This window comes from Bos mutus, chromosome 24, assembly GCF_027580195.1.
Source record: "Bos mutus isolate GX-2022 chromosome 24, NWIPB_WYAK_1.1, whole genome shotgun sequence".
In the NCBI taxonomy this organism is placed as follows: Eukaryota; Metazoa; Chordata; class Mammalia; order Artiodactyla; family Bovidae; genus Bos; species Bos mutus.
The window spans coordinates 49,579,680-49,595,728 of NC_091640.1; the positions used below are offsets into that span (position 1 = coordinate 49,579,680).

Genomic DNA, 16,049 nt, shown 5'->3' on the forward strand with positions numbered 1-16,049 from the left:
GAAGCTAAGACTAATTGCAAATGATCAGGGGGAGGTTTAAGATCCACCGCTGTCATGACAAGTGGCAGAAACACCTAGAGAAGATCTGGGGAAGGTTGGGGAGAAGTTTTGGGAGACAGTCGGAGCAATTCTGGGAGACCCCCATTTCATCTGCAAGGCCAGGAATTAAGGAAGGCTCTGAAGCAGCATCCTCATTAAGAGGTTAATTACTGATTTTGTGACTATGGTGCTATCTTCCGGGGCTCAATGATTTAAAGAAACTTTCATCAAACACCTCCCGACTGGGGTCGTCCTCTTCCTGGGATGCAGATAAAGATGCTGACCGGAAGTACCATGTGGTTCTGTATTTCTGCTGTCAGTCTGGGAGGTGCTAACGGCCCCAAGGTGGGAGGGAGCAAGAGAAAGCGGAACGTCTCCACTGTAAAGTCCCAGGTGGACGGAGCCGCACGTCCGGTCAGCTCCACAGCAGCATCGGGGGCCAGCTCAGCAAAGGGACATGAATGGATGACGGGGGGACGACCGAGTCACTCACTCATCACCAAAGGAAAGCAATAATGAGGGTTTTGTGGAAAATAACTTGGCAACTAAGCCAGCACTTTTAGGGGACGCACGATATTTAGATAACATCCAATCTTGGTTTACGATAAACTGAAAGTAATCACCAGCAAGCTATAAATTTAATGAGAGAAATAGACTGGAACGCTCAGGTTCTAGGAACTCTACCCAAACGATCAGTTCCCACTTTGTGCTGTGAGTGAGCTTACGGCCAGGGTTCTGTGCAAGGTCTGAGAACCTCTGCCCCAGCCCCAGGCTGGCCACCTCATCTGGCAGGTGAGACCACTAAAGCCGAGACAGGTCTGAGGCCACGTCCCAGGGCAAGTCGGGCAGGTGTCCTGATGTGTCATCGGGCTGTGCCTTCTTCACTCGATTAATAAATTCATTACATATCAAAGCACATCCAATTTCCGCTCCCAACCCAAAATAAAGCAAACGTCTAGATGGGGCAGGAATTTGATCTTACTCCAAAATAGCCGTTATAATACAAGTAACAGCTAGTATTTATTCCGTGCTTCCTCCACGCCAGGTGTGTGTAGAGTGCTTCACCTGCATTTATTCCTGACAACAACCTGAGAAGGAAGGTCTGATTTTGATCCACATTCTACCAGTGAGAAAATGGAGCCAGACGTCACGTGGCTCACAGGTGGGGCCAAGTTTGAACCCATAGCCAGGAGACATGTGGCCGCGAGAGCCAGCCGACCTGAACTTTCTTTTGTCAATAAGAAAGGCTCTTCGTGCTGCTCCAGGACCTCTGTGACATCCTTGGCAGGCAGAACTCGGAAGATGGTGCTCGAGGCCCTAGGTTCCTGGCTCGGCCCTGGCTCAGCATCAGGCCAAGGATGCTGGCATGGCCCTCACCCCACCTTGCTGAGCCTGTTTTCTCTTCTGGGGAACAAGCCTGAGGACCTCCGCCCCCTCTACTGTTGGCAGTCTCAGATGTGTGACGCTGTGCTAAAGCCCTGAGCGGCCGGCCACATGCTGGCAGCAGACTCGGGACATGATGGTCAGGCTGTGCTCCTCCTGTTGCTGCTCTGCTGCTAAGTCACGTCTGCCTCTTTGTGAACCCGTGCTCTACAGCACCTCCTGTCCTCCCTGTCCCTATTTCCTGGAGTTTGCCCAAATTCATGTCCATTGAGGTGGTGATGCCATCCAACCATCTCATCCTCTGCCACCCTCTTCTCCTCCTGCCTTTAATCTTTCCCAGCATCAGGGTCTTTTCCCATGAGTCGGCTCTTCACGTCAGGTGGCCAAAATATTGGAGCTTCAGCATCAGGCCTTCCAATGAATATTCAGGACTGATTTCTTAAAGGATTGACTGGTTTGATCTCCCTGCTGTCCAAGGGACTCTCAAGAGTCTTTTCCAACACCACAGTTCAAAAGCATCAATTCTTCAGCGCTCAGCTTTCTTTATAGTCCAACTCTCACATCTATACATGACTACTGGAAAAACCATAGCTTTGACTAACACAGACCTTTGTTGGCAAAGTGATGTCTTTGCTTATTTAATTATGCTGTCTAGGTTTGTCTGGGAGAAGGCAATGGCACCCCACTCCAGTACTGTTGCCCGGAAAATCCCATGGATTGAGGAGCCTGGTAGGCTGCAGTCCATGGGGTCACTAGGAGTCAGACACGACTGAGTGACTTCACTTTCACTTTCCACTTTCATGCATTGGAGAAGGAAATGGCAACCCACTCCAGTATTCTTGCCTGGAGAATCCCATGGACGGAGAAGCCTGGTAGGCTGCAGTCCATGGGGTCGCACAGAGTCGGACACGACTGAAGTGAGTTAGCAGCAGCAGCAGGTTTGTCTAATCTCCTGTGCTAGGCTGCTCCCCCAGGGCTGATGGCCGAATGGCCAGATTCAGACTCTGGTAGCAAATGGAACCAGGTCCACATTCCGGACCTTCCGTGTAGGCAGCAAGTTCCTCACTCCCTACAAGCCCCAGTGTCCTCACCCCAAAGGCATGAGGCCAGACACGCTGACACCGCAGCACACTGGGGCCGGGCCACTCAGCCCGGGTGAGCTCCAAGCAGTTACCACGATGGGGACTATCACGTGTGCTGGAGGGCAGGCTGCCTGGAGCTTGGCCAGCAGCACAGATGTAGCCAGGGCTCTGGGCTGATATGCACGCAGGATGGTCAAAATGGAGCACAGAAGCAGCACAGACTCAGGAATCCCAGAATTAAATTTCCACCATCCTAGAGAGCTGAGGAGCCTGGTGGGCTACAGTCCATGGGGTCGCTAGGAGTCAGACACGACTGAGCGACTTCACTTTCACTTTTCACTTTCATGCATTGGAGAAGGAAATGGCAGCCCACTCCAGTGTTCGTTCCTGCAGAATCCCAGGGACGGGGGAGCCTGGTGGGCTGCCACCGTCTATGGGGTCGCAGAGTTGGACATGACTGAGGCGACTTGGAGGAGGAGGAGGAGAGCTGAGAGCCTGCTAAGCAGATTAGTCTGTTCCTTTACCCACAGAATGAGGGAGCTGGGCCGGGTGGTTTTCAAGGTTCCAGTGAGCCATCAAGAGCCATTGTCTTGATGCAAACAAGCAGCCTCCACATAAAGTGACAGACGGCGATGCAAGGGGCTTCCCTCTGACACTCCTCCCTGCCCTACCCCTGTGAATTGTACCCTTGCATCCCCTCCAGCTGAAAAATAATCAAGCATAGACACGAGCAGGCAGAACAACAGACACGGGAAGAAAGACACACGTTTGACCTGGCAACTTGCTTTAGGCCTTGGTAGGCCAAGCCGAGCTCTCCATCTTCATTCAAGTAGCCCCAATCCTCAGTCTTGCTAGAAATAAAGGACAGAAAAACAGGGCGTCCAGTGTAGATGGGGAAGAGGGCGGGGGCAGCAGAGGGCCGGGGAAAGGGAAACAAGGGCAGCCAGGCTTGGAAAGGCAGGAGGGAAGGTTCCAGAACGCCCAGTCCCCCTCCTACCCCTCACATCACCAGCATCTGGGCTCCTGCAAACATCATCTCCCTCCAGTCTCCCAGCTTCCGGTCACTGTCCTGAGCGTGGCTCCTGCACCCTCCCGAGGGGCCTCTGATTGCCCCAAGCCAGAAGGCCCACTGCTGAAGGCAGAGCAAGAGGGCCAACTTGTTCCGATGACTCTGTGAACCACAGCAGCACGGGCTGGGTGGAGGTGTTCACCGGGGCTCCCTCATCGTCCCTCCCTCTACCAGAATGACCGGGAAAAGCAAGCGCGAGTCGGGGAGGCCAGGCAACGGGGCAGGGAGGAGAGGACCCACGACGGGGTGGACGGTGCAGGCGACGAGCACGGGCTGACTGTGTGGGGCGGGGGTGGTGGCCTCCCGGCTGTCAGATCCACGGAGCCACAGGGCCACAGCCGCAGGGACCCCAGCTCTGCAAGGACAGGGGAGGAGACGACCTGTCCTGCCTGTGTGTCAGCGTGTGGCCCCTTCCTGTCACTTCTCAAGGGCACAAAAGTATTAACTCATCTCATCTCCTGCCCTCCCTGCAGTCTGGCATCAAGAAACAGCTAACAGCAACTTTGCGACCGGCATCGTGAGTATTGAACTTTCTCCCCTTGACCTTGGGACCGGACTGCATCACTTCAGTTTACTCAACTGGAAAAGCAGGAGGGCAATGCCTCCGACTTTCTAGCTCTTTGTCCTCTCCGTGTGCCCTGTGTTTTCCCAATGACAGCCAGGCAGCTCCGAGAAGGGAGGCACGTGTCACAGACTCCCCCAGCATGGACTCCCCAGCCCTGCCCAGCCCAGGGCACGCACGAGACCCTCGAAGGCTGGCAGCACCGGGTGGCGGACAGCAGGCAGAGCCCTGCTGTCCCCATCCAACTTCGGCCCCTCCGTCCCTGTTCCCAGAGGCCCCTGCTCCTGCGGGCTGGACCCCAGAACCCTGGCAGGAAGCAGGAAGTGGGAGCTGTGTCCACTCTGCTTGCGGTCAAGACCAGCAATCTAACTCTCAGGAGATGACAGTCGTTTCCAGAGCGTTTCTGTCCGTGGTTGGCCACCAGATGCCCTGTTGGTCAGCATGTGTGTGAGGTCTGGGGGGGTGCAGCTACCTGTCACATCTCCCCCACACCCCCCAGCTCCTCCTCATGAGGAAGGGCCTAGCCCCGGCAGGGCTCGAGTGGGCCGCCTCCCAGGCATAGCTGGTCACACCCAGCACAGGCCCGACTCTGCAGTGTCTGGAACTAGCCGAGGGAGCGCTAGTGATAGGCAGGCTCCATGGCCTCTGCTTCCTGCCCACGCTTGCCTCCCGCCAGCTGGGTGTGTGCCCTGGGACCTCCCTGAGTCAGGGCCCAGCACCTCCCTCAGGCCTGGCTTCCCCAGATCGTGCCAGCTCCCCGCCCCCTCCCCAGCTGACCTGTGTGTCCCACTCTCCCTGCACACCCACACGTGGCCTGGGCTGTGTGAGGGGGGCAGTCAACAGCGTAGGCCTTCCCCTTCTCGGGTGTTAACCCTTAGTACTGAACATGGGCCTTTTGGTGGCTGCTGTGTTAGTGGCTTTAACCCAGAAGGCAGGTCACCGGCAGGAACTCCAGGCACAGCGACGGCCAGCATGGGGTCAGGCCCAGAGGTGGGCACAGCGTTTATTTCTGAAGGGGCCCCTGGGGATCCCCGACTATCTCATCTCCACACGGGTGGACACACCAAGGGGGAGGCTACCTGCCTGACACTGACACCCAGGCTAGAACCCAAGGGCTCCTGGCCTTGCTCTCAGGTCCTTTCCTGGCTGGGTCCTACAGACCCCGAGGAGGGGCTGCCAGGCCTCAGAGGGTCCCTTCACCCCTGCAGCTCCCAGGAGACCCCCTCTCGGGGAGGGGGCCACATGTGCTGCTGAGCCCTGCGGTGAGGAAGGTCTCATCCCTCGTTCTTATAACACACCAGGCACAGGGCAGAAAGACTGGAGTAGAGAACCACGCGGCCCAGTCATCCACTGAGCTCCGGAAGTCAGGCACACGAGTAAATTAAGAACCACTCAAACAGCTCCGGAGAAGGCAATGGCACCCCACTCCAGTATCCTTGCCTGGTAAATCCCATGGACAGAGGAGCCTGGTGGGCTGCAGTCCATGGGGTCGCTAGGAGTCGGACACGACTGAGTGACTTCACTTTCACTTTTCACTTTCATGCACTGGAGAAGGAAATGGCAGCCCATTCCAGTGTTCTTGCCTGGAGAATCCCAGGGACGGGGGAGCCTGGTGGGCTGCCGTCTCTGGGGTCGCACAGAGTCGGACATGACTGAAGCAACTTAGCAGCAGCAGCAGCAGCCAGCTCCAGGCCTATCTTTTGCTTCCCATGAAGGGGTCTGCCTCTCCTCCTTCCACACCACTAGGCGGGGGTGGGTGATGAGCTGGGGAGAGAGCGCCACCTGGTGGCTTAAGAAGGAAAACCCCAAACAAACTCTCCAGGAATTGACTTCTTAAATGTTTTAAGTCCTTCATGTCACTTAATATCATTCCTGATGCTGGGCAAGATTGAAGGCGGGAGGAGAAGGGGACGACAGAGGATGAGATGGTTGAATGGCATCACCGACACAATGGACATGAGTTTCAGTAAGCTCTGGGAGTTGGTGATGGACAGGGAGGCCTGGCGTGCTGCAGTCCACGGGGTCGCAAAGAGTCGGACACGATTGAGCGACTGAACTGAACTGATATTCATATGTCTCACTGTGCTGAGCCTTGTTCCCAAAGAGACCACACACACACACGAGTAAGAGGCAGGCAGAGTCCCCGAACACAGGAGGTGGCAAGACATGGCAGCCACTCCCCTCGGCTAACAAGCTCCTACCTGGGCTAGCCACCCACACGCCCGAGCCTGTTTCTTCAGGTGTAAAGTGAAAGTGCTCAGCTGACTTATCTGGGAAGTTTCTTCTAGATCTATAATTACACAACCTAAAACCGTAAAGTCGTGCACCAGGAAAGGCCTGGGATAATATGACTTTGCCTCTGTGGAGACTGTGGAAACCAGGACCTGACCGCAAGCCCGTGGTCCAGTGTAAGAGCCTGCTGTCCTGTGAACAGAACAGGCGTGGTTCCTGCCAGCTCCGAGACAGTCGATGTCCCAATTCTACAAAGACTGCTTTGTGCTCCGTCTTTAGTTCCCACCCAGACTTTCTATCCCACTGCCCAGGAGATTCTGGGACCTCTGAGAAATGGAAGATAGCTCCCCAACACCAGAAGCGAGAGGGATGTTGAGACCACAGACAGGCCTGGCCATGCAGCAGGGAACTGCTTGTGGACAGGTATGGTTATGCCGTGGAATCATAGCAAACTGTGCTGATGGCTCAGGGCCAAGAGCGTTTGGGGAACGTTAAGGAAAACGCTGAAAGCTTCCAGCCAGGAGCAGCCGAGCTGGGTCTGTGAGACAAGCTGAGCATAATCAAGTTCCCCTTCTTCACTCTGCCCAGCAGGAGAGCTTGCAGCTGCTGGGGCTCCAGTCTAAAGGAACCCTAACTCCAAGCCCCAACCCCACCCCAAGGTGGCTGCACAAACCCCTCCCTGGTGGGACAAGGTCTCCACTCTCCTGCACAGGCCCCTTAGGGGTGACATACCCCCCACCGCCCCCCAGCTGCCCAAGCCCAGGTGGCAATGGCGAAGCTGCTCTCATGCCCAGGGCTCCGGTCATTTCCCGGCACCTGCTGGGTGGAAGGGGCCTGCGAGGAGGTTTCCTGGGACCTGAGGAAGGGTCCAAGAATGCACCCTGAGCCCACCACCTTGGCAAGGCGTGGGTGGAACTTGCCAGAAACTAAGGGAACCGGTTCCTGGAGCCAGGTCTGAGCCCTGCCCACACCCCTGCCCCTGCAGCTCTGTGACCGCCCCTCCCCACCAGCATGCCCAGAGGCCAAGCCAGCCTCAGAGCAGCAGGAAGCTCTGTCTCCCAGCCCTCTGATGGACCTGGCTCCAGACAGCTCTTAAAAGACAGTCTCTCCAAACACCAGCCTGTCTGTGGCAGCCCATCTCTGGGGCACAGACCAGCCCTGTCTTTACTCTTGTTCTGCCATTTATAAAATGCTGATAACGATGCTGGTTTTCTCTGAATTCCCCAGATGTGAAAATGAGAGAGCGTCTGGAGACAGACGTGCTATGCCTGTTCCCGCGGCTCTTCTCAGAGCAGGTCCTCAACACTGGCTTTTCGACCTACATTTGAGGACAAAAGACACAGTTGGCAAAGATCAGAAAAGTAACTCTATAGACTATGAAAGTTAGCAAGTGAAAAGGTTCTGAACTTGGGAACCAGTGCTCTTGGAGGGGCTGTGATCAGGTTGGGGGTGTGTGTGTGTGTGTGTCTACACTCTCTCTGGAAACCTAAGAAAAATTCAGCGTTACGAGTGTAAGTTTTTCTAGGGAGAGGACAGACTTTCCAACCACGGAACTCCAAAACTGTCCCTGCATAATACAATTTACATTTAAGCCAGAACACACTCAACCACAGGAAAATGGTAGGAGACCGAGAGCAACTGTGCCTTCAAAGCACCTTTGCTGGAAAGGATGTGCTTGCTGGCTGGGCCCCAGCAATCAGATCCCAATCCTCCGGCCCTGCCTGCCTGCCCACGGCTGTCCTCCCTGACCGCTGGGACTCAAGAAGACGGACAAACCCACTGACGTCCCTTCCAGGCACTTGGAGAACCGGTTCCCCTGGCTTCCCCTCCTGGAGGCAGCGGCTCCCTTCTGTACTTAACTCGGTGTCACAGGCTCTTAGTTCCCTATTGTACCCTGGGCTTGCTGGGCACGGAATTATTTTAAGATATAAGGAAAGCTATTTTTATTTTATCACCATCATTATCATTGCTGTAAAGGAAGACGAATCCAGGGTATTAAGCATGCCCTGGGAAAACCTTGACTTGGGACTCTGACAAACCATCTGGATGAATAAAAAGGGAGATCAGAAAGATACTCCCACTCCGCCATCAGACCAAGCTCCCTGTTTTCTTCTTTCTTTTAAAAACATTTTTTAAAATGTCATCTGTGCTCCTTTTTCTTATTCATCTCATTTCTTATCTTCATCCAAGATAATTTAAAATGAGTAAATCTTGCCTGCAGTTTTGGCATGCAGAAATTCACTTTCATTTTCTTTTTTCCTTCCTTTATGGAAAAGAATTATGGCTCTCTTGAAATAAATGGTTTCCTCCTGGGGGCCTGAGAGAATACCTTTACCTTCGTATAGCCTATGCAGTCGGCTGGAAGCAGCCCAGCCTTTCGCCTTCCACCCTGACTCAGCTACGGGCCTGCTGTGTGGCCTGAGCTGCTCAGCTTCGTCATGGGCCGAAAGAGGAGCTAGATGAGGAGACTGGGAATCAAAGCCCTGGGAAGTCCTCACGTCATTCAGCGACTTTCCTACCAACGGTTCACCACGCATTCCCAGGGCCCCCTGCTGACAACTTCCACTTTCTGCAATTTTGAATAAATGCTTAGTGACTGATCAACATTCAGGGAGAGAGAAAGGTGGCCAGGGGAAAGGGCCAGTTCCAACTTGACACAAGCGCCCAGAGAGGCAGAAGGAGGCGCAACTATTAACAGTTTCTACACCGACACTGCTAATTGCACGCTTTCACAGGCAGGCACCACTCAGCTACGCGCGGACGAACTTGCCTATCCCAGTCACCCTGTGCGGCAGGCTGCTAAGACTGTCCCCAGGTCAGACGAGGAAACTGAGCGCTGTCACTCAAGAGCTGGTGAGCAGACAGATCCTCCGTGCACCCTCTCGTGTGCTCGCGTGTGCTACTGCCAGGGCCCTGCTCCACCCTGGGTCCTCTGCCTCTCTCGGCCACTCTCTTTTGCCTTAATCCTGGGTAGCTCATCCTTGAGGGGGAACCAAAGGTGGTCAGTTCACTGAAGTCCTGGGAAATCTCACTTTAGCCAATCCGGCAGTGGTCAGAGTCTCCCATCCAACCTCTGCAGGGCCTGGCGTGGGTTCCATGTCCTAAATGACAGGGCACAGGGCCCACCGTCACATTTGTTCACCAGCCAGGCTGGTGAAGACGGTAGCACGGCAGCAAGCAGCTGCGGCAGGCTCCCTGCTACCACTCAGGTGGGCTCACTTGACACCTGTTCCTGTTTCTACAGAAGTCACTCCCAGTCAGGCCTCCCTCTGCTCCTGTCGAGCCTCCCTGGGGAAGCTCCTTTCCCCAGGGCTTTTCAGAGGATCTGGGTTCTAGATGCTCCAGGGGTGTTCACTGGAGTCTTCCTGACGCTAACAGTGGGCTACTTCAGTGCATGGGACTCACCGACTCCACTCCTCCCCACTTATCTCCTATAATAACCAATACCGAGCGCATGGTCAGTGCTTGAGGAGGGGCCTCATGTGCCAGGCTGGGCAGGGCCCCTGCCTGATCGCCTCCCCCAGGCGCAGTCACTGAGAGGTGGGGCTTACCTGTTAGTCTGGCAGACCCCGTGATAGGCCTCGATGGCATCTTCCTGATCCACGTGCTTCTCGCTGTTCGGCCAACTGGTTCGGGCATTGATGTTTGGCTCCTAGGAGATGCCCGATTAAGAGAGAAAGAACTCTGGTTATACGAATAACTGTCATGAAATGACTTCATACACAGAGGTGGAAAAAAAATGAGCCTTTGGGAAAAGATGAAGGCCCAGAAGACTTCAGATAACAGGAGTTAATCCCTGGCAGGAATGAGATTTTAGAATCACATGGGGAGAGTCAGGGAGCAATAAGGCCTGGCTGTGAAAGACAGCGAGTGCAGAGCAGGGGGGGCTGGTATGATGGGGTGGAGGGAGGCAAGATGTCCCTGGAGGAGAAAGCTCCCCGAATGCAGAGGACACAGCCGAAGTCTGTCGCGGTGTGACATCCCCCACAAATCGTGCTGCTCACACACCTGCCCCACCACACCCTAGGCCCATGCCCAGGCAGCCCAGGCGGCCCCTGGCCCCTCCATTCCTGCTCCTCAATCTGTGCAGGAGGCGGAAACATTAGGAACAAATGCTGCATTTGACTTGTCACCCTGGGAGGCTAAGAGAGAGAGGAAAGACTTTCTCCACCTAGGTAACAAAGTAACAAGGGACAAGGCCTAAGGTGAAAAGGCAGGCACGGGAGCTGCTCAGGCTGTGGCCCAGGTGCGCTCTGCTTGCGCCTCGTTCCTTCTGAACGTGCTCCTATCGAGTATGAACGTGCTCCTATCGAGTAACTTCAGAGGATTCAAGAAGCTTCCAGCAAAGTCTCCCATGAAGTCATGCTGGGAGGACAGCAGGTAGCTTGCTCTACTTTTAGAGCCAACTCTAGAGCAAAAGACTCTGGTCTTGTAGGTTGAAGACCCTCCCGGGTGAAGACACCTAAGGAAAGCACCTCTCCCCGCACTGGCCCTGGGCCCCTCCTCACCGAGCCCTTGCCCGCCAGGCGGCGCTGGTCGGCGCTCACGATCTGGGTCCGCAGGATGAGAACCTCCTCCTTGCGCACCTCCAGCTCCTCGTTGGCCACCCGGAGCTGGTTCAGCAGGAGGCTGTAGCTGTCGGGGGTGCCGGCGGCAGCCGGGCTGTGCTCCGAGGCTTGGTCGGCCACGGCTTTCCTCAGCTCGTTCAGCTCATTCTTCAGCTTCTTGTTCTCCGACTCCAGCTCCTGCCTCTGGGAGGCGGCCCAGCAAAACCCCTGTCACTCCCTGGGGTCAGGGCACCCTTCCCAGGAGGGCTTCCTCCTCCACCACCTTCCTTAATCACCAGCCTTGCCCGCCTGGGAAGCTAACACTAACCTTCCCATTTTAATGTCGGGCCACAGAGAGGTTCTGACTATTCAGCAAGAGGTCAAAGTCTGGGCCTGAACTTGAAACCACAACCCAGAGCTATTGGTACTAAGGATCCGACATGATACCCCTACTAGGGTCGCATGCCTCTAAGTGATTCAGCAGGGTTCGTATTTCTAGATGCATCCAGCTACAAAATCTTTCTTCATGGAAGCACTGGGTTAAAGTGTCCACATGTTAACAGAGGACTTCCTGGAACCCTAATATGTTAATATATTTTTTGACTTTACAAAAGGTTATCCTAACCCTGGTGGCTCAGTCAGTAAAGAATCTGCCTGCAATGCAGGAGACCCGGGTTCGATCCCTGGATCTGGAAGATCCCCTGGAGAAGGAAATGGCAACCACTCCAGTATTTTTATCTGGGAAATTCAGTGGACAGAGGAGCCTGGTGGGCTACACCCCATGGGGATCATGAGAGTCAGACACGACTTAGCGACTAAACCACAATGTCCTAAATTTATTTGTCTAGAGGGGCCTCTCTGCCCCCATCTTCTAAGGAGCATCACACGGACTGGTGTTTTGGAGAACAGACCAAGAACATTGGTTTGGTCATACAGAAAGCCACCAACTGCCAGTGCTAGCAGAGAAAAAAATTGCCTATGTACAGAGTCAAGAATACTATTGAAACTCAATTTTGGAATGTATTTAAAATTTCAAGGCAAAATATTTAACTTTGTGTTTAAGATGAAGTCAGGCAATTTAAAGTCTGATAATTTTATATAAATTGCTGACAGGGTCCTGGAATACATGGAATTCAAAGTTTCCCAGAGAAAACCAAGAACATGGATAAGTGGGCATTGGTTGCACACTTGTTACAGAGCCATAGGATCACAGAGCTTGGAGATCACTGGGCATAACCCTTTCTTTAATGAATGAGGAAACTGAGGGTGGAGCAGAGAAGGTGAGTTCCGAGGCTGGTACAGGGTCCTTCCCACCACTCCACTGCCCACGTGGGCATTTCTCTGTCAACTTTCAGTAGTTTGTACCGGAACTGAATTTAACTGAAGGACACCTAGTTGGTGTCCACAGAGAACTGGAGAATTGTTTGGTGTGGAAAACTGGCAAATTTTGGGCCGGGGGTGTTGTATAGAGGGAAAATTTCCTATTAGCATATATAGTTTTGTGGAAGACATCTGTTAGTCGCTCAGTCGTGTCTGACTCTTTGCAACCCTGCCAGGCTCCTCTTATCCATGGGATTTTCTCCAGGCAAGAATACTGGAGTGGTAGCCATTCCTTTCTCTCCATCTCCATCTCCAGGGGATCTTCCTGACCCAGGAATAGAACCCAGGGCTCCTGCATGGCAGGCAGATTCTTTGCCATCTGAGCCACCATACAAATTTTCCCTCATATTGAAGATGAAGAAACAAATGCAGGAAGAGGAAACCATGCTGATGGCCCCACTTAGAGCAGATGGGAGCTCAGGAGGCTTTGCTGCGGCCCAAGTCATCACCAGGCCTCCACAGGGGCAGTTCAAGGAAGCTTGTCTTCCAAGAATCTTACCTTCAGACTGTTGTAGGCTAGATCTGCATCCTGGTCCAAATCTGAGTCATTGCTTGGTTGTTCCGCCTGTGTGGATAACGAGGCAGAGAGGTGAGCACGGGCCACAGGCCAGCTGCTCCCCAGGAGGACCTCCCTCCATGGTCAGGAGGGGCTTGACCCTTCCTCGTGAACCCAGCACCCTCACCCTCCGTGTGTCCGTCTCCTTTCTGCCTCCAAAGTGCAGCTTCCTACCTTAGGTCACCACAGAGCTCTCCGTAAATAACCCTCCTGCCTGCCCACATCCCCTACATAACTTCGTTCACATGATCTTCATGAGCACCTACAGGTTGAATACAAATCATACTGTTATGGGTTGAACCATGTCTGCTAAAAAGATACACTGAAGTCCTAACCCCTGGTGCCTGTGAATGTCATCCCCTTTGGAAACAGGCCCTTGCAGATGTGAGCAGGTCAAGATGAGGTCATTAGGATGGTCCCTAGTTGGATATGACTGGGGTCCTTATGAGGAGAAAAAAAGAAACCCACACAGGGAGGAGTGCCACGTGACCTGAAGATGCGGGCAGAGACTGGGGTCATCTCCCAAGAGCCCTTAGGAAAGCACCGCTCTGCTGACCACTGAATTTTTGACTTCTGGGCTCAGAGCCATGAGAGGATAAATTCATGTTGTTTTCAGCCATCTAGTTTGTGGTACTTTGTTTCAGCAGCCCTACAAAACTAACACCATCAGACTTGCGTGCTTACTAAGAAGGTTAACATAATAATTCTGTACTTATTATGAGGTTGACGAGCTCCTCTTCGGTTGTTTGGGGGATGTGTGTGCACATGAACCGTCTGTTTTCTCAGCTAAGTTACTCTGAGCACCTTGTAGAGAAGTCTGCTTCCTCCAGGTCCTTATAAGACCCTACGACAGGCAGTGAGCCAGCTGGCCCATGCAGAGCACTGTGGGTGTGGTCTGACATCACAGCTGCACACCTGGGATTGTCGATGACAACCACAGGAATACTCGCCCATTAGGACTCAGCTGAGCCAATGACTCTTGGAATTGTCTGGTAGCTCTTAGACTTGACTTGTCCACTGAGAAGGGGTAGACAAACCTCTGTAAAGGGTTAACTGCTTGGGGTGATCTCAAGTAGTGGGTGACGGTCCATGAATGAGAGGGTTTAGGGAGTTAAACCTGACAGAACTTAATTAGATTATACAGAGTGCTGGCAGCCTGAAGTCCAGCTGTCGACAGAGGAGGTGTGTCCCAGGCTGGGAGGAAGGGGCTGGATCTGAGCCCCTCCTGCAGCCCCTTTGAGGTCAAGGACAGTGACACTGGCTCCACGGTTTCCAGCCTGTGACCTGGGAAAGCAGCTCTCCAGGGTCCCAGCCTCTGCTTCGTCTCCCAGCATCCCCAGGGGTGGGGCCGTGACCACTCAGGGTCAGCTTATGACTTGCTGCCCTGGGGAGAGGCCTGCACTGGTGTCCTAATGCAACAGGGGTTTGCCCCACATTGAGAGCTTTAGGTTCTTGGAAAATGGAGATCATCTACGCAAAACCTGAAGTGCTGTATTAACGTGGATTGGCAGTTATGTTTCTAAGTGGATCGCCCACTGGAAACCCCCTGGTAGCCAGGCCGGAGGAGAGGGAGTAGGGGGGATGGGAAGTCAGACACTCCGACTGGCTGTCCTAGAGGGTCCCCACCACGGCAGGCTCAATCGCACCCACGCTGATAGACTCCCTACTGTCTTCCCTGTCATTCCACATCCAGAGCCTGGCCTCTCTCTGGAGCTGAGCCTGGGGCCATACTGCTCCAGAATAAAGACCCAGGTGGCTCAGAATTCCTCCAGGGACCAAGGGCAGACCCCAGAACATGCTCTCAGAAAGTTCAGTTTCAGGATTTCTGCAGAGAGATCCCATACCCTCCCCTCCCTACTTCTGCCTTCTTTACTGAATTCTGGCGGAAACAAGGCCATTCTTCTTAAGCAGAGATGTTCATGCACATTCCAGGGCTCTGAGCCAAACCTGTGGTTCTAACTCTTGCTCAGTCATTATTTTTAAGGAGAGATATACCCTTTCTGAGCCTACCTGGTGGCTCAGAGGGTAAAGAGTCTGCCTGCAATGCAGGAGATCAGGTTGGATCCCTGGGTCGGGAAGATCCCCTGGAGAAGGGGATGGCCACCCTCTCCAGTATTCTTGCCTAGGAAATTCCATGGACAGAGAAGCCTGGGTGGTTACAGTCCATGGGGTTTCAAAGAGTCCTTGCCTGGGAGATTTCATGGACAGAGGAGCCTGGGTGGTTACAGGCCATGGGGTTGCAAAGAGTTGGACACGACTGAGCAATTAAATCACCACCACCACCATACCCACTTTCTCTGGTGTCAACACAAGCAGAAGTCTGAAAGCCAAGATTCTGAAGTTATCTGGCAGCCCTGGGGTGGGGAGCCTGCAGAATGAGCCAGCAGGGCCAGCCAAGCGGCCAGGAACTTCCAGGTCAGGCCTGGTTTGATGTCTGTGAGTTTTTCATCTATTTGATTAGTGCGTGCCTGTCAGGGCAGCTTCTCTCTTAATTGAATGAGTCATTTATAAACCTAATCCTTTCACTCTCCATTCTGCATCTAATCCACCTGAGATTTACCAAGATTTAATTCCAATCAGCAAGATTTACCTCCCCAATTCCTGCTCAAGAAAAAGCCTAGGAATTTACCAGCAACACAGATCAGCGTCTGTATCATGCTTGATTAGAAAGGGGGTCGGATGGGGTAGGATGGGGGCGGGGCTGAGGGTGCAGGGAGCGGGTCAAACCCCACAATGGACAATTAGGGCCTGAAAATAGATGCAAGGCCTTCCACAAACCCACTATGAGGTCAGCTAATGATGTGATCCTTGCAGGATGGCCTCGAGTCCCATCAGAAGTGGTCCTTACAGCAAGTGGTGCTTACCTCTGCATCACTGCTAACGGCAGTGGACTCTATTCCTACAGCACCAACCCATCTGTACTCAACCTGGCACTTACTAAAAATACCACTGGTGGTATTTTCATTTTTCATCTATGTTATATCTGGTCCTACTGAACTAGATTACACATCCCTCAAATTTACAGTCTAGTCAATCTGTGAATTTCTCTTTTGCTTGAATTTCCCTCATTTAATAAACATTCAACACGTACAATGAGTCTGACACCAGCACAACGCTGAGTGCTGCACAGGTGCCCAGTAGGTCCACAGATGGAGCCATACATCTGGAGACACTAAGGTTTCAAGAAATATCTTTTCAA

At 53.4% G+C, this 16,049-nt stretch overlaps 1 protein-coding gene across 1 annotated transcript in view; it reads right to left on the bottom strand.

Moving 5' to 3' along the window:
- MYO5B (myosin VB) overlaps positions 1–16,049 on the bottom strand; it is a 335,169-nt gene that overhangs the window by 25,799 nt on the left and 293,321 nt on the right. Inside the window, 4 exon segments of the mRNA XM_070361628.1 lie at positions 3,278–3,355; positions 9,919–10,019; positions 10,876–11,118; positions 12,794–12,859. Of these exon segments, the coding sequence (XP_070217729.1) occupies positions 3,278–3,355; positions 9,919–10,019; positions 10,876–11,118; positions 12,794–12,859 (488 nt within the window).